Source organism: Centroberyx gerrardi, chromosome 17, assembly GCF_048128805.1.
Source record: "Centroberyx gerrardi isolate f3 chromosome 17, fCenGer3.hap1.cur.20231027, whole genome shotgun sequence".
Taxonomy (NCBI): domain Eukaryota; kingdom Metazoa; phylum Chordata; class Actinopteri; order Beryciformes; family Berycidae; genus Centroberyx; species Centroberyx gerrardi.
In genome coordinates, this window is record NC_136013.1 from 18,076,047 (window position 1) to 18,093,846 (window position 17,800).

General features: G+C 42.8%; 2 protein-coding genes across 2 annotated transcripts; one reads left to right on the plus strand and one right to left on the minus strand.

Annotated features, from left to right (window-relative positions):
• Window positions 1-1,837: 1,837 nt before the first annotated feature.
• On the minus strand, window positions 1,838-9,097 carry mocs3 (molybdenum cofactor synthesis 3). The gene is made up of 13 exons (XM_071905820.2): window positions 8,946-9,097; window positions 8,091-8,223; window positions 7,896-7,988; window positions 6,948-7,068; window positions 5,697-5,771; window positions 5,365-5,482; window positions 5,149-5,257; window positions 4,976-5,038; window positions 4,245-4,408; window positions 3,906-3,953; window positions 3,216-3,312; window positions 2,966-3,073; window positions 1,838-2,049 (listed from the first exon to the last, which is right to left on the minus strand). Exons 1-13 carry the CDS (start codon window positions 9,036-9,038, stop codon window positions 1,892-1,894), a joined length of 1,380 nt encoding a protein of 459 aa, XP_071761921.2. The 5' UTR covers window positions 9,039-9,097; the 3' UTR covers window positions 1,838-1,891.
• Window positions 9,098-10,300: 1,203 nt separating this feature from the next.
• qpct (glutaminyl-peptide cyclotransferase) lies at window positions 10,301-17,516 on the plus strand. The gene is made up of 7 exons (XM_071905817.2): window positions 10,301-10,472; window positions 12,940-13,086; window positions 13,836-14,117; window positions 15,479-15,646; window positions 16,391-16,490; window positions 16,939-17,055; window positions 17,151-17,516. The coding sequence occupies exons 1-7, from the start codon at window positions 10,341-10,343 to the stop codon at window positions 17,330-17,332; spliced, it is 1,128 nt and encodes a 375-aa protein (XP_071761918.2). The 5' UTR covers window positions 10,301-10,340; the 3' UTR covers window positions 17,333-17,516.
• Window positions 17,517-17,800: the final 284 nt, after the last annotated feature.

Sequence of the window (17,800 nt, forward strand, 5' to 3'; positions counted from 1 at the left end):
TGCTATTTTTGTAGCGATAAAAGCACAAAAAAAAGTATCCACCTATCTGAACACAGCAGAAAGGAATTGATGCAAATTACAGGCCTATCACATTCTACTGTTTTTACAGCTTAGAGACTATGAATGAGTCGATACGTTTATATAAACATTAAGAACACATTAAACCTCTGATTGAAATGATTGCTGACATTTGTTTTAACTTTGCAATCGACTTTTGCAGTGTTAAGATGAACTTAACAACATAAATAGACCCAAAGACCGGTATGCTTGTGTGCAACCCCCTCTAAAAAAAAACATGAAGAGATTTAAAAGTTTATACAGTATATGTTTTCTGTGTTTACAAGAATTCAAACTCCAGCAACATCTGGAACCAAGGCTTCTGAACATCTGGACCCCTCCCACTTTCGATTGGCTCGCTGGCAGAACACAACCCGAGTCCCCGAATGCCAGCAAAACAAGTTATACAAGCCCTGAATTTGCACATTCACACAAGACTTTTTTTTCTTTGCAGTTGAAATATCCCTCCACGTAAAAGCCCGCTCTGCCCCCCCAAAACGCCGCTTTAATATCTCTGAAATTGTACTTTACCTTCACACTCGGCAAACGGCGCTTTTCTTTCCATTGTGAGTGGACTGCAGAAAGTTTGTAACTCCATCAACTGAAGAAAGCGGAGCCTGAAGTTTATTATTCACCACTTTGTGGAAGTCGCACACAAGAGCGCGACGCTGTAGCTTAGCTGTAACAAACACCGAGATTAGCTTTACCTACACGCGCGCTGAGAGTTATGCACCGAGCCGTCCGCTTAATGACATTTTCTCTTATCTTTTATTCCAGATAGTAAATTCATGCGCATCTTATTATCCCTCCAGCTGTGACTACTCCCCCTGCTTGGCGAGAAAAAGAGCAGCGACCGTCCCTGGGGCTTGGAGTTTTTTTATTATCTCCGCATAACCGAGTTTCCATGTGTGGGCAGGAATATTTGAACTACACTCCCTGTGAAGCAATGGCGCCTCCGATGGAGCTCGAGCCAATGCGCATGTCCCTTTCTTTTCCGTTATTTGAACTTACGCATGCCAAAAAAGCTTTCTTCCACACGGCCTCGATTGGTTTGTAAGCCAGGGGTTCCCAAACTGAGGTCCAGCAGCCCCCCAGGGGTCCTTGTAGGGGTTCCAGGGGGTCCCCAGCAAAATGAGGAATAGATTGATTTCACTGTTTCTTAATTCACTGAGAAGTTAGCACTAGAAATGAAAGTTAAAAAAAAAAAACTTTTCTAGTAAGAGCTTTCAGTCTCCACTCTTACTTCTCCACCTACAGTAGAAACAGAAGACTAAACCCTCTCAGACTGAGGTCCCTCAGACAAAACCTTCATCAAATGGGGGTCTGTGGCCCACAGTGTCTCTGCTGAAGGATCCTTGATATGGAAAAGTTTGAGGACCCCAGGTTGAATTTATTATATGAGAAAAAAAATGTCCCTTTAGCAGCTACTCTGCAACTTATTCAGCTTATAAAGATTTGGCCTAATAACAAAAATTTATAACAGAAAAAATGGAGACAAGGATTTGATTTTGCAAGGATGCTTATCTATGTTAAGTGTTGCCAGCCGTTTCTTCTTTATGAATTGATATACAGTAAACTATTCAACACTTTTAGTAACTCTTAGCTGAAAAAGTGTTGTGTTATGTACAGCATGTGGGTTTTTGCAGCCGGAAATTACTCCAAAATGACACCTACACCAAACTGGAATAGTCAGTTAACAACGCACCTGGGAGCACAATGTTCAGTATTCATACTAGAAAGGAAAAATCAAGCACAGATAAGGATCACAAAAAGAATGATGTAAGACAGAACTGAATTTATTAACAATAAAACAAAGAAGAAACATCTGAGTGCATTAATACTGTGGAAAGGAGGGGTCTATGTTCTGGGCCCAGGCCATGAGGCCTCCGCAGATGTCTTTCACAGCGATATCGTCCACTTCTGATCCGCTCATCTTCTCCAGAGCCCGCACCGCCTTCTGAGAGTCGTTACCCAGCTTACAGATCACATAGACTGGAGGGAAAAGGGAAGACATTGGAGGAAAATGCTGAGAGAGATGAGTTTGAAGACGGCACCGGATCTCATACAGGTGTCTCATTCCATACAAACGTGTATGGAAGACCAAATGTGTTGAGATGAAAATTACCAAACTGCAATGCAGTCATTCTTAAATTCCTTTTCACAGATGTAACATACTTTCATGTTAACGGCCCGAGCATAAAGTATGTAAAATTTAACACATAAAAGTAATAATTTAAGTAATAATTTAGGAAAAAGGGCTCTTTTAGAAGTAGAAATAGTATATAAAAAATGTGAAATATAAGTTTAGGAATAGTTATCTTTTCTACACAGTATGCACATGGATTGCTGGAAGCTATGGAAGTCAGTAATGAAAAGAATAAACAGAAACGTATACAGATGTAGAGAGTATTGCACTGGGTTCTGACTGTTTCAAACATTCAAGAGGAGAAAAAAAAAGCTGCACACATGAGTTGGAATGTTATAAACAGAGTAGCAATATGTATAATTTTATAATTATACAGCCGGAACAGAGTTGACTATATAAGAACTGACTATATGATAGAAAGCCAAGACTCTTAGCTAAGACTAAGCTCAAACTACTGAAAGCTAAATAAAGCTCATTGATAAAGAAACCTCAACAGAGTCAATATACAGAACACCGCAAAAATAAAGTCTTGAATAATCATTTCTTTAAAGCGGGCCAGCTGCTCAGGTTGACCATACTTGTTTTGGAAAAGGGTCACCTAGCAACCCCATTACATCCCGTCATTGGCTGTCCAAAATAAGCCAATAGCTTAGCAGTATGAGGCTACACTGTGGCCTGTGAATATGCACCAGTGGTTCTATATGCCTATTTGTTTCCCCCTACATGTGCTGACCTACATGGAGAGGTGTTTTGACATGTTACCTGGAAGCCGGCAGTCACCTGCCATCTGCTGTTTCAATTGGCAGATTCTCTCCTGGAGTAATCGGATATGTTCACTCTTCCTCTCCTCTAGACTTGAGAGAGGAATGTCTAGCAACAATATAAGGAAAGGAACCACAGAGGACTGGAGGATATCTTAAAAAAGGACATACAGGAACTAAAAGTAATACAATTATTAATGAGATCATGATAATGTAAGATTGAGTGTGTGTTTCCACAATCACAAGGATACTGACAGAGGAGGGTAAGTGGCATATATCCACCTCCACAAGAGGGCGCACGTCCAACAAGAGATGGGAAATTGCATTGACCAGTATGGATTTATAATCCTGGAATTACAATGGGACAGTCTTTAATGCACAGACACATCAACTTTATAGCTGGAGAGATGTATGGCTTTATCTGCTGGACAAAAAATGTGATGTGTATCTCTTAAGTCAAGCAGGGGAAACCAAAATGACTCATGGCAAATGTTTCAGCAAATGTTGAAATGAGTGTTTCTTGGAGTTGCATGGGTGGGGTAATCTGAAAATTTAGACTGCTTTTCCTTAAATCGCAGGAAACAAAACTGTTTCTAACCGGAGCCCCTTGCACAATCTCCATTACAGCCCAATCAATCATGATCCCCATCTCTCTACTTAATGACTCAGCGGGTTTGAAAGCTCCAATTCTGCAGAAATATAAACAAAACCAATCCACCGCCATTGCTTTCGGTGCCAAATAGAACATGTTATTCTTTCCCATAGAAAATCTACAGGCACATTTTAAGTCATTTCCCATTTAGGGCTGGGTCAGCACTGAGATGCAATCAGAGTTTATGAATGCGTATGAACGCGGAGAAAATTGTGAGTAATCATACAATAAACATCAGTAAATACAGGGAGTCACGCTATGGCCAATCGTTCTGGATGATATACACTACCTGCACTGTGATCCTCTGATCTCTGGAGAGGAGGTTGAGTCTGCGGCACTGGAACACACAGAACATAAGGTTGGAGGCAATAATAGAATTTTCCTACGATTAGGGGGTAATTATATGTACTTTCCAATTGTCAGTTTAAATAGCCAAATCCAGTTAGATATGAGGAACATTTCAGTCAAATATCGCTGTGCAAAGGTGCATGACATAAGATCGTATAGAGGTTTTTGGGGGGTCACGGATAAGCGGCCTTTCAGCCTCGAAATAAGTCAACAATAATATCGTATTGCGTTATCATATAAAAACTCTGTAATATAAGGTGTCTCTTCCCTTGAAACTGACCTTATCCGTGGCTGCAGACCCACAGAGAGCCTCATAGTCCCCCAGCTGGGTTATCGTGGGGTTTTCTCCACACGCCGCGCAGCTAGCCTGCTTGGGCCGCAGCCTGATGGACCTGAACCTGGCATCTTGAGCGTCAAACATCACCAGCTGCTGGCCGCAGGAAGCTGGCGCGGCCCCCGTCAAGGAAAAGGCTCTTTTATGAGAAGCATCATGATTCAGAGCATCGGCTGGCGCGTCTCCCGGCCGTGTGTACAGCCCATGGCAACATTCAGACGTTCGGTTTGGTCGGAAAACAGTGCGACACTTCCCTGGCTGACGCACAGGGGGCCAGGTGTTAGCCAGGTTCGCACAATACGAGACAGGACGGGGCAGGTCTATTGTCTGATGTGCGTCTCAATATCAGCACAATAAGGATTTTGTAAACACGACTGCTTTTTGACAGAGCAGTCTCATAAGTAAGACTGATGAATAGACAGCACAGACTCCAGAGATTGGAGACGAAAATATTGCTCAGTCAAAGCAAAAGGTTTTTTTGCTTTGTTTTATCAGATCAGGCAGAAAACACCCCTTCCTTCCCTTGCTACAATGAAATCTCCTTCGGCACAGTTCATTCAAGCAGGTCCTTCATTCATTCATCTGGATGACTAAGCAGAAAACTCTGATACAGCGCGACATAATGGCCAGGGGAGTGTGTGTGATGTGGGAGTCAGGAATGGAAAACCAAAGGATACAGCCTTGTCCAGAGGCAATCTTCAGGACCTCCAACGCTTGGAAGCAGCCCATTATCCCTGGAACTAAACGAGAAGTGGAAAATTTGACTAACAACTATCATTTAAACAGACCGTGCTCTTACAGAGTTAATAGCTTTGGGGAAAGTAAAAGGGACAAGGAGTAGACGCCTCACCCACTCCTAACACCCCTCCGTCAGAACAGTTGGTCACTGTCTCCGGGGGCGGGGGTACTGGGTAAAGACATCTGTAGCAGGGGCCTCCGCTGTAGTTATATACTGTCAGCTGCACACACACACACACACACACACACAAAGCGAGAGGGCTTTAATGCTGGAGAAATGACATTACAAATGCAGCGCAGTAGCTAGAAAAAGGCCTTTCTTCCGTACCTGTCCCTCCATTCTCAGAGCGCTCGCTGACACGAGGGGCTTGCCACTGAGCACACAGGTGTCATTCACCAGGTAACGGGTGGGAACGTTGTCCGAGCAATCAGCCACAATGTCATATATGAGGTCCATGAGGTCAAGGAGTCAGCATAGACAGAGGTCATCAATATAATAGGTCATTTCTAAGTTAAAGCATACATTTCTCTGGTTAATTTCCAAAATGTTCTTCATGTAAAATGTAAGCGTAAGCTCAAGTACGATAGGTGAAAGCATGAGAGAGTTAGCCAGTGGCAGGTCAGCAACAGATGTAGGCTAAAGGCTTTGCAGCAGGATACTGTTGGATGAGTTGCAGGGCGTTCTCTGAGGAGAGCTGGAGGTGGTAGGGAATACACTCTACTGTCGAGTTCAACCTGAGGACACAAAGTCACCTTCAAAAACACAGTTCATACATACAACTATGAGCAGTCACGTTCTTTCTGTCTAAAGGCCAAATTCTCTTTGAGTTAATTAAGAATTCAAGGCTATGTTAAGTAGGGTTAGACCGATATATGGATTTGCAGATATATCGGGCTGATACTGGCCTTTTATTAAATGTAATTAATGTATAAATTAACCCTACCATTCATTTCATTAGTCTGGGTTTCAATGGAGTTTTAGTGTCACATGATGGTCTGCATGTCGTTTCAGAAGCTTTCCATCCTAATAAGAATAAATTGGGAATTGTCTACATTGTATGTTAACTTTTACATTGTATCCTTGATTAAATTTTCATCAAAAACCCCAATAAACAAATGCTTTAAAAAAAAGAATTAAAAATAAATAAATTGGGAAATACTGAATCCTTGTAATGTTTTAGTATGAAAGTGGACAAATTTATAGATATGAAATATTGGCACAAAATATCACCTATAAGCAGCTTTAATACGAACATATCTGTATTGGTATCAGTCTTCAAAAACCCATATCAGTCAAACCCTAGTATTAAGCGTGCAGTTGAATTGTCACTAATGTTTCCATTCAGGAAAACAAGGAAGAGGACGGTACTGTTTGCCTGACACAGCATCAAGACACAAGTTATACTGTGTAGGTCATTGCTAGTCAGAGAAATGACGCCCTCATGTGGCTATGGCTATACAATGTGTGTGCTAACCACAGTGGGCCTACTGTGAGCGAGAAAGGCACCAAAAACAGCCGTCTCTAAAATAACATGTTTACACAATATTTGCAGACTGGGGTGAAATACACAACCAAATATAACCTGTGGTGAGACAGGAAAGCGCCAGCTTACATTACACAGCAACCAAAGGGTCACAAAAAGCGTAAAAATGCACCAATTATCATGCTCACTGAACATTCAGAAGTAATATCAAAATAGTATGTCTTCTATTTCAAAATGGTATCTCCTGTTTTAGTACAACTGAGCAGGAATAGATATCCCAAAAGCACCTCGGTATAAAGAACATCTTTGTTCCACTACATGATATTGGTGTAAAGGTGCTTTGGGCCATCAGCCCATGACAAGACACATGGTGTAATGTGATGTAGGATAATGTTACATGCGGTGTGTGCAGGTCCCAGGTCAGTACCTCCTGACTGCACTGGCAGCAGAAAGGGCCTTGGCCTGGCCCTGGCTCTCCTCTCCATGCAGCACCTGTCTGTGCAGGTTACTGAGCTCCACCTCGTCATAGTCCAGCAGCCCCAGCCGCCCTGCGGAAACACAAAGATCAAAGAGTCAAAGTTTACAGTAAATGTTGAAGCCTAACCCTATACACAGGGTCGAATTCAACACCCTCTAAGTGCTGGTAAAATTTGTCTCTGAATGAAAAAGGCTCATCCACCACACTGGCAGAGACGATACAATTTGAATGCCTCAGTTATACAGTCTTTAGTTTTTGGCTGTTCTCACACTTTGTCCCTGCTGACCACTGCACACTCTCTCTGACTGTGAGCCAATCAAATCAAAGCAAAACAATGGCTCTGTATCAAACAGGCTGTTGAGTGGCTCCCTGTTACGCTGCTCTACACAAAGTGGTAGCGTCTAAACTTCTATAAACCTTTCCTCCCGTTTCCCCACTGGATGGTTAACTAGCCTAACGTTAGTTGAAACGTAACTTTATTCCCATGTGGTGACACAAAGCAGGTCTGAGGCCACCAAAAAGACAAAAAATTAAGAGGAAGACAAAAAAAAGATCCATTGTAGAAGAGAGTGAGCACGTTTTAAATTAAAACTCTGAATCTGCTCAAGTCTTTTTATTGAATGTTTCACACAGTATCTAATTCTACACAAACAGCATTGAAAATGTGTAGGGTGATATATTTGTATGAAAAATGTATATTAATTATTGTGGTTGGTAAAAAGTATTCTTGGCAGGTAAACCTATCTAGTTTACTAGCCACTGGCAAGTGAGCCAAAACGTTCATTTCGGAAACTGCCTAATTACTCATTACATCATGAGGACAATAGGAGATGGTTTCTGAACCTATTACTGATCTGATTCAGGTTAGGCACTAATCTAATCTACCAGATTACTTACCAATTCCTGCTGCAGCCAGATACTGTGCCAGGGGGCAGCCCAGTCCTCCACAGCCCACAACCAGCACCGACATCTTGGAAAGGTTCAGCTGACCTGCCGACAATCAAGATTCACTCTATTCGCCCATCCATACATTTCACTTGATCAAGACAGAATGCAACAAGGACATCAGACTGACCCGACTCTCACCCTTACCTTGCACACCCAGCTCTGGCAGAAGGAGCTGTCTGCTGTAGCGCATGATGTCCTCGTTGCTGAGGGCCGTTTTGCCTTTCAGAGGGGCGAGGGCCGTCACCTTGTCGTGTAGCTCCAACACTGACGTTTGGCTCTGATATCATGCGAGGGAGGAAATATTACGGAGAATATTAGAACCAAGTTTCAGCAGGAGCTTTTTGTTTACTGCCATCGAAACCCACAACAAACTGTCTGGAATAATATCTTGTTGTCCTTTTGCAAACTGTCTTTGTGTATCTTTAGCGTCAATATGTCTGTTGTGTGCTATGAACTGTTTATGTCTGGTAGGTAAAATGAAAAATAACCCAAAACACTCACTGCCACTCACTGGCTGTCTTTTCCACTTTCATTGTCTGTCACAGTACACACACAGAGCACGCCAGCCTCTTTAACATTTTTGTTAATGTCTGGTGTGGCTGTTCTTTATTGTTTTCCATTCCTGTAAAGCTGCTCTTGAATGTTTCCACATGCAGGGTGTGAAAACAAATAAAAATCTTCTCTTGGGAGGACAATAAAGTATCTAGCTAGCTAGCCAGCAAGCTAGCAGGTTACCTTGATTTTGAGCTTAGACTACTGCTGTCAAATTTGCTGTTTTGTTCCTTGACAGAATAACTAAGGTTTGCTATGTTGGCTGTTGAAAGATACTACAGCCTGCATGGACTAAAACCCTAACGTTAGCCTGCTGCTATATGAAAAACGAGGCAAAGAGGTTATAAAGCTAATTTCAGTGCTTTTCTTTAATACATATTTGCGCCAGTGATTTAATTTAGCTGTAGTTATCAACCTACAGTCTAGCACACAGTAAGAACTTCGTACCTTTTCCAGTTGGGACAATTTATTCTTCAGAGCAACAATCTCCTTCTCTTTCTCCAGGAGCCGTGCCTTCAAGCAGGAAGCCTCTTCTGCCATCGCTGCTAGCAAGCTCAAAGAAAACACATGCAGGTACAAAAATATTGCAAAAAACAGATCACACGACTACGTTATAATGTAACTGTGTAGCTGTAATATGTTGACATGCTGTAGCACGGTGCACACTTCCGGGTTGGGCATGCGGAATCAGATCACGTGGTTCGGTGTGCGTAAGTGACGTTCAAGTGCTGCTGAAGGTTTCACCGTTACGAAAAAGAGCTGCTCCTAGAACAGTTTTTAAAAGGATACCAAAAAAATACCACAGCAAAACTGTAAGTCCCTGTAGGAATTATAGTGATACCATTGGACATTAAAAAAATATCATAGAGTACATATTAGGTCACTATAAACTCACGACGGAGTACCACGGACACACTTTTTTAAGTCCCTATAGGAATATTGTAGGAATATTATGGCAACAACCGAGGAGATTTAAAATTTAAAAAATAATTTAAAAAAATACCACTAAGTACGATACGATCACTATAAACTCACCATTGAGTATCGCAGATACTCTATAGGTCACTATTGGAACATTATAGGAATAGCCTACTATAGTTATTTCGCTTTGGTTGTGCAATGACTCGCTGTTCGCTGTTATAGATCTATTTGTTCAAAATGAGAGAAATCTCCTCACCATACAATACAGTAGGCTATATCTGTATTGGGTAAATAACACATTTGTGTTGTCGTCAAGGCTGCGTTACCTAAAATTTGCCAATTAACCCTGGGTTATTAAATTACATATGACATTACATGGTTTTCTTGTAGTTTAATCTTATCTCATTATTTCTCGTGTGCAAAAGAACTAGTATGATATAATAGCTACAAATATTATAATGATTACTATAGTGATATCACAAAATAGCCTTATAGAAAGCCTACCCTAAATTATGGTAAAGTCACTATTAACGCGTTATTGAGTGTCACAGAAACACATGAATGAATTATAATAGGAATGTTATAGTGAATTTGCTTTAGGGTTGATATGAAGCTTCTGTTTGAAAGTTGCCAAATACTTAGCAGACCTAATGGGTCCACTACTCCGGAGTTTAGGGTCTGTGTTGTCAAATGCAGGGTGTGTGTAGGTCATTGATTTTTCGGTGAAAATGTGCAAACAACAAAGGACTACGAGGCCACTGTGTCATTATCCCACAGACACCCAAGGGCCCTTGGGACTGGAAGCAGCGCACCCAGCAGTGACGCGCTGTGGATCAGAGAGCCCCGGGTCCTCCCTCCTGCTTTTCACATGATCCGTAAAGCCTTCACAGAGGAGAAAGAGAGGGAGAGAGAGGGAGAGGAATGTGGAGAGCAACAACTACAGCGATGGCTGAGCGTCGCCACGGTCCCTTCATAATGCGTTTCTTTTACACCGTGGGCATCTGGGTGGCGTTTATCCACTGTGCCAACGGAGTTCCCTGGACACAGGAAAAGGTAAATGAGGAGGATCCGTTCACATTGTGTCACACTGTGTTAGTTGCCAAGCTGTCATCTTTTCTTTTTTTTTTAGACACTTTCATAAAGCCGTTACCACGATTGAAGCCGTTGTAAACTTATCACCGATTTAGTATTTTTATTCCCATGCTATTATACTTTTGCGAGACATTTGATTGTTATCAGTTCAGTTTGCAGTTTGTTTTCTTCTTCTTCTTCTTCTTTTTTTTTTTTTTTTTTTTTTTTTTTTACAATTTTCATCGTGAGTAGTTTCATTCTTTGCTGTTAAGATGACAGAAATGTTTGATTTCTAGGAAAAAGTAATTATACTGAACGGTATTTTTTATTTTAATATTTTATTTTTGGAGAATATTCACTATTACGCATCAGACTGAATGGAACACTATGAGCTCCCAATTCCCTTTACTGTTAATTTTATTCCCACAATCCTCTGCGCTGTTTCTCTGCACTGTTGTGTAATTCTAGGTGTGCTTGGCCATCCATGTCCCTTATCCACGTTCTTCATCCCCACTCCTGTTCGCCTAGTTGCTATGGCAGCACAGTCATCACCATTGATCCTCCAATTGCAGATCTTGATATTTATAGATCTTAAGTGGACCCCCATTTAACCCTCTCTCAGCTCAGTGAGCCCCATCTCCCAGGAGGACAATCTTGACTCAGTTGCACCACATAATTATACCTTGTGTACTGTATCCCGCCATGTAATTACAGGGCTGGTGGACATATGAGTGCAGCGCATACTGTCAACTGGTTGTTTTGTAAGAGAATGCAGTCGTGAATTGAACAGAGTTAAGAAATTTGCTCCTATCTATAACCTAAGCAATAGTGGGGAAACATAATAAGAGGAAGAAGAAAATGCCCACTGTTCATTCCAATGCTGACCGCTCAGTCTGAAGCCCCACAGATCCCAGACATGGATTTAATAACCCAGATGTATTTCCCATTTCCACCACACGGCCAATTAAGAGCGAGAGTGTGATTACATACAGACCCACAGCAGCGGTCTGTGGAGAGAAGAGAGCCGGATACAACAGGTATACACAGGCTTTGTTGCTTGTGCTCTGACATTCACCATTAGCTCTTTCTCTGCCCTCGCTCTCCGCTCAGGTTGTTACCAGGACAACTGAGCCTCTCTGTGTTCGACTGCAGGTGAACTTTGAGACCGAATGAAGAGGATCAATATGTTTTTTTGCCCCCTTGATCATCAAACTGATCGTTACAGCTTGAAAATGACGTAAGCTTGAGAACCTGAGTCAAAATTGGTATTGTGTTGCTTACAGCGGGGCGACCCAACTCCGCCTCGCTCAATACTATCATGTCTGTGGGAATCAGTCTCAAACAGAGGGAGGGAGCATGATCACAAGCACCCTTCACATTTCTGAGCTGCCTGCCAACGCCCTATTCACTAGATCACTGCCTTACCAAAGCAGCCTTCTGGTTTATCTGAAGCCATTCAATCACTGCCTATTCACACCGGCCTGTTGGATTGCCTCTTGTGTCGAATGAATGTCTCTCTCTGAAGAGGTGTCGGAGACTCGGAGTGCACTTCAACTGGAGGCTCTGTTTAAGATCAGGCTCATCAAACTGTTCTCAGCTCATCTCATGCACAACGTTTGATTTCTTTACAGTGAAAAACCAGATGAAACTAGTTCATGTTGCGTCACTTTGTGTGTTCCTCTTTATCTTCCATGTAAAGATTAGTTTTCTGTGGAAATTTATGACACAGCATTATTGCGGCACCATGGATCTTGATTCCAATTGTTATCACTGTGTTACTATGTCAATAGGTTAGTATACTGTATGGCTTTTTTAGACGGTAAGGCATTGGTGACAATACAGTAGTTAATTGCAAATAATCCTAGTTGTGGTGAATTTCTCTCAAGAAGTCCATATCAAACCTAAAACAAAGCGATTTTGTTCTAGTTGTAGGTTGGTCTACGGTTTCCAGTAATATGAGGGAATGAAATGACTGTTGTGAAACATTCAGTTTCTCACCACAAAGCCAGTGGTTCATACCCATCATCTGCTGTGCCTCGTCCACATTGTTGCTCAATTTGAATGCATCATACAAAGAGTTCCGCTTCTCTATTTGGAAAGTTGCTGGTCTGTAATTGTACCATGGTAGACGCTGATTAAAAAGAGTAGTAAACAGTGTTTTACTCCAATATTCCATGTTCCATTCACTGTTTGAAACAGTGCAATGATGTAGATCACAGTGTGGGTGTTTGTTGTCATAGTTTGAAAGTTGAATGAATTATCCCTCTCAACCCTAATCCTATAATTAGACTAATAATGAAATGCTTGCAACGGCTCAACTTCAATCAAATGTGTCCATCTCCTACAACCGATTATACAAGATACACACTTGACTATCAATTGAACCTAATGCTGTCTCTCATCCCTCTTGTATTGTTTTATCTTGTCTGTTTCTTTTGGTCCTGTCCAGCTCCAACACAGAGCTGTCACACTGAACCCGGGCGAGATCCGCAGTGCGCTGACACACACTGACCTGGATCAGATGTGGCAGAGGGACCTGAGGCCGCTGCTGGTCACCAGGTACCCAGGCTCTGCAGGCAGCCAGGCTGTACAGGAGGTTAGTGCTGTAGGACAACACCATTCATATCAAGGCTAGTCCATGTCTTTCAAGTCAAGAAACACGCCTAAAGTAAACATTATGTCCCCCATGAATGATGCAGCACCCCACGATCCATAACAAGTTCTGACAGCAATTCAAATGACCTTTATGTTGGAGACAAGTCTTAAGTGGGAGGAACTAACAGGTCTTCATAAGAAGCCTAGTTAATTGCTACAGAGCCACATTTTGCCCCTTAGGCCAATCAGCATAATTTTGTGCATGGTTAATCTTAAAGGCAAACCACTCACCCGTTTAATCAAAATCGGACTAGTAGTTTCCTAGATATTGCATGTGACTAATGAATAAATGCATAAACTTAGGCACAGAGATTCATCAGAAAACCAGTAGAAGGCTCGTTGAAATGGTGATATATGTGCAATATTATTATTTTGGTCTTGGGTCTTACGTGAATATATGTATATATATATATATATATATATATATATATATATATATATATATATACATATATATATACATGTATATGCAGTATATAGTATATAAGCGAATAGAGTTGCTGAAACTAGTTTACCTCTCTAGACATCTGGCAGGCTAAATATTCACCCTTTGATACATTTAAGTTGTCCCTTTGTGTGTGTTGTCCCTTTGTGTGTGTAATTTCTACTAATTTCTACTACTGCCTATGTGGATGCGTGCATGTATGCTGCTTGTGTGTGTGTGTGTGTGTGTGTTCATCTTGCCCGCAGCATATCAAAACCACCCTGGGCTCCCTGGGCGCAGGCTGGGAAGTGACGGAGGACAGGTTTGAGTCACACACGCCCTACGGCCCCATGACCTTCACCAACCTGGTGGCCACCCTCGACCCCTCAGCCAAGCGTCGCCTGGTCCTGGCCTGCCACTACGACTCCAAGTACTACCCGCCTCAGTGGCACGGGAGGGAGTTCCAAGGCGCCACCGACTCCGCTGTTCCCTGTGCCATGATGTTGGAGCTGGCACGGGCCCTGGATGACGAGCTGAAAACTCAGAAGGTAAAGGGTTTAAAGCTACATGCAACATTTAAAATAACATAAATAAATAGGATATATTACACATTATCAGTCTGTGTCTGTCTGTGACCCTGTGTGTTCATGCCTAAATCCCCCCGTTTGCCTCAAATTGTCTTTTTCATGATGTTCAGGGCATTTTTGGGTATATACCATTTGCTGTGGTAGCGTGTTGTATGGGTGTGGCCAGTGGTCAGCTGGGTTGTGGCTGCTGAGGTGAGGCTAGCCGCTATAGTCCAAGGAAGTCATAGCAACAACAACAATGGTGCAAAGCAGTAAGAAACAAAAGAACAGCGAAGTCAAACCTGCAGCAGATAAGACCCATTCAAAATCATGGGTGAACATCAGCATTTTTTTTGAAGTGCAGATTGCCTGCGTTTGTCGTCTACTTCTGCAATATGCTGGCTGATTAAGCCTCAGGCTAGAAGCCGTCATCAAGATGAGTGACAATGTTGGGGCGGGAACTTGACCAAGTGAGGGGGAGGAGGGCGGGACTAACAATAAACTTCCTACTTCCAGGGCGAAAAGTTGCATATTGTAGTTTTAAGTCACATACTAACAAAACATAGTGTCTAATTGCATTAGTTAATAAGGGGTTATTGGTTTTGTTAATTAGAAGAAAAATACGTACATCACTTTGTAGGTGCTGGGCAAAGGAAATCTCATAGTAAAAAGGAAAGAGCTCACACACTTGCTTCAACACAACGTTAATGGACAGACAACGTTTTGAGCACAAAAGCTGCAATTACTGGTTTTGTTTCATAGGAAATTTACACAAATTTTTACACCACATAATGTGTCATTTTTGCTTACACAAATGATGCTGATTGCATGAAGGAGCGCACTTAGCATTCATGAAGCTTGCTCCTCTGCCCTTTCCCTGTTCCACTGCTGAGCTCAGGCCCCTGTGTGATGCGGCTGGGTGGACAGTGACAGGGCCTGTGACAGGGAGAGATCAGCCACAGGACATGTTTATCAGACTCAGCGGTCTATCACAAAGGTCACTCCGGGACTGGGAAACACACAGAATACAAATACATTAGCTGCAATAGAGGAGGACGCATAGTCAATACCTGACAAATTGCATAGGAGGAAGTACCTTGCCTTTTAAGCAGCATTTTGCCTGGCAAGAGAATGAAAGCAAGAGAATGAACGGACGTAGAATATGTCACAGAAATTCAGCCAACAAAAAAAACAGAACAGTTTCATGTCAATGTAATGCAAAAACCACTAGAGGGCACTAGAGGGCAGCCAAACACCAAGAATGCAAACGTGTGCTGTGTTTGAATGTATACAGGATGTGTCATGTCTGTCTTTCCATCTGACTCCCCCCCCCCCCCCCCCAGAGCTCCAGTCCCGACCTGACCCTGCAGTTGCTCTTCTTTGATGGCGAGGAGGCTCTTTTCCAGTGGACCTCTACAGACTCCCTGTACGGCTCTCGCCACCTGGCCCAGAAGATGGAGAGGACCCCGCACCCGGCCGGGGCCACAGACACCAACCAGCTGCACGGCATCGTACGTCACAGTCCCACTCAGACTTCTCTGTCCCAACCACCCTACATTAGGATGATCCCTTTATCTATCCCTATATCTATATCTCCTTTATACATCCCCACCCACACACAGAGCCCATGCACACACCTTTACCTTAGAGAGGGGAGGTGCAGTTCTTGAATCCTGGGAATTTTGCATTGCACCCCATATGTCTTATGTTTGGACGTCTCAAATCGCGAACCCACCTATTTCATCATTTGGGAGGCTTGAGTGGGTCGATATCATTCATTATACAGTCTACAATAACACAATGTCACGTAAAATGGAGGTATATTTTTCTGTATCCTAGCTATGGAGAGATAGTGCAAGGGGTTTTTCAAGAAACAGAGACATTCCTATCAGGACAGAGAGAGATAAAGCACAGGGAGTGTCTTGAAGAACCTAGTGTGTGTGTGTGTGTGTGTGTATGTATGTACGTGCATGCATGTACTGGCAGACAGGCGTGTTTGGTGTCAGTGTCTCGCAGAGATAGCGTGCACATGGAGTAATCCAGTCAGCGTGTTTGCACCATGGAACGCATGATGTCATCCTCACACCTCAAAGCTCCATGGGAGTGGGCTTCTTGTCAGGGCGTTATCTCCAGGATGTACACAGCTACTTTCTCATGAGACCACATTGAGATCTCTCTCTCACTCGCTTTCTCCTGCACGTCTCCTCCCATCCTTCCTTCCTCTCTCTCTCTCTCTCTCTCTCTCTCTCCTCCAGGATCTGTTTGTGCTGTTGGACCTGATCGGGGCCCCTGGGCCTCGCTTCGGCAACCAGTTCCCCAGCACGTCCCGCTGGCTCTCCAGGCTACAGAACATTGGTGAATGATCGCACACACTTCCTTTGCTCATTTTTGTGGCTTGACTGGCTAAAAGTTTGTTTTACTACCATTGTGGGTACTATGTGAGTCTGCTTACCTGGATTAAAGTATGCCATGAACATCAATACATCAACCGCACATTTCTGAGACATTCATCACACTATAGGCGTTCGTTATCACTGGAGGCCCATGTGCCATTCATGTGTGCTGGTGATCAAATTAACAAAATCACATTCGTCACATTGTATCTCATACTTCTTTGCAGAAGGGAGAAGTAATAGAGAAAACACAGTTTATGCTGTTATGATTGCACTGCAGAGATTTGAGAGTCGATAATTTTTCTTGCCAACATTTTTCATCAGCTGCTAATAGACTGTGACTCATGCACTTTCATGGCTTATTGATTGAGCGCCTTTTTTGCTCTTTTTCCTCCTTCTTATTCCCTCAGAGCGTCGTCTGCACGCCATGGAGCAGCTTGTGGATCATCCTAACGAAATTGAGTATTTCTGGCCCAATCTACCTGTTGGCCACGTGCAGGACGACCACGTGCCATTCCTTAACAGAGGTAAATAAACAAACTAACACAACTACTGCAAACATAATTACCTGACCATGCTGCGTGTAGTGTTGCATCATCCTCTCCCTCTGCCTCCCCGTCAGGTGTGCGTATCCTCCACCTCATCCCCACCCCCTTCCCGTCCGTGTGGCACACGTTCGACGACAACGAGCAGAACCTGGATCGCTCCACCATTCAGAACCTCAACAAGATCCTGCAGGTCTTCGTTCTGGAGTACCTCAACGCCAGACCCACGGACCCTTCAAACCCGCAGAATGCCCCCTAAAAGCCCTCCGGTGTGCCCATCCAACGACTTCCTAGCTTGGGTTGGGACTCAAGTTTGCACATCACATGGTTCTCCATGCTGAAAAAAAATCATTTCACATAATTCAGAATATGTTTAGAGATATGTTTTTTAAAAAATGGCCATAAAATACGTTTGTACATGTAGATGACATTTGTTGGAAATACATTTTCTTCCCATGTGCAAGTACATTCCAAATTGCTATATATTTTCAACAAATATCATCTACATGGACAAGTACATTTTTTATTTGGAAACATATCTCTAAGCATATTATGAAGTATATGAGTATATGTGAAATGTATTTTTTTTTTCCGTATGCGACCATAGGACTTAGCTTCATCTTCCCCTCAGGCCCTCGGTCCCCAGCAACAAGCTCAGCACACAGGACCCTCTGTGTGTCTCCTGCCACACTGCTCTCTTTATGTCACCATAGCCCCCTCTCTCACA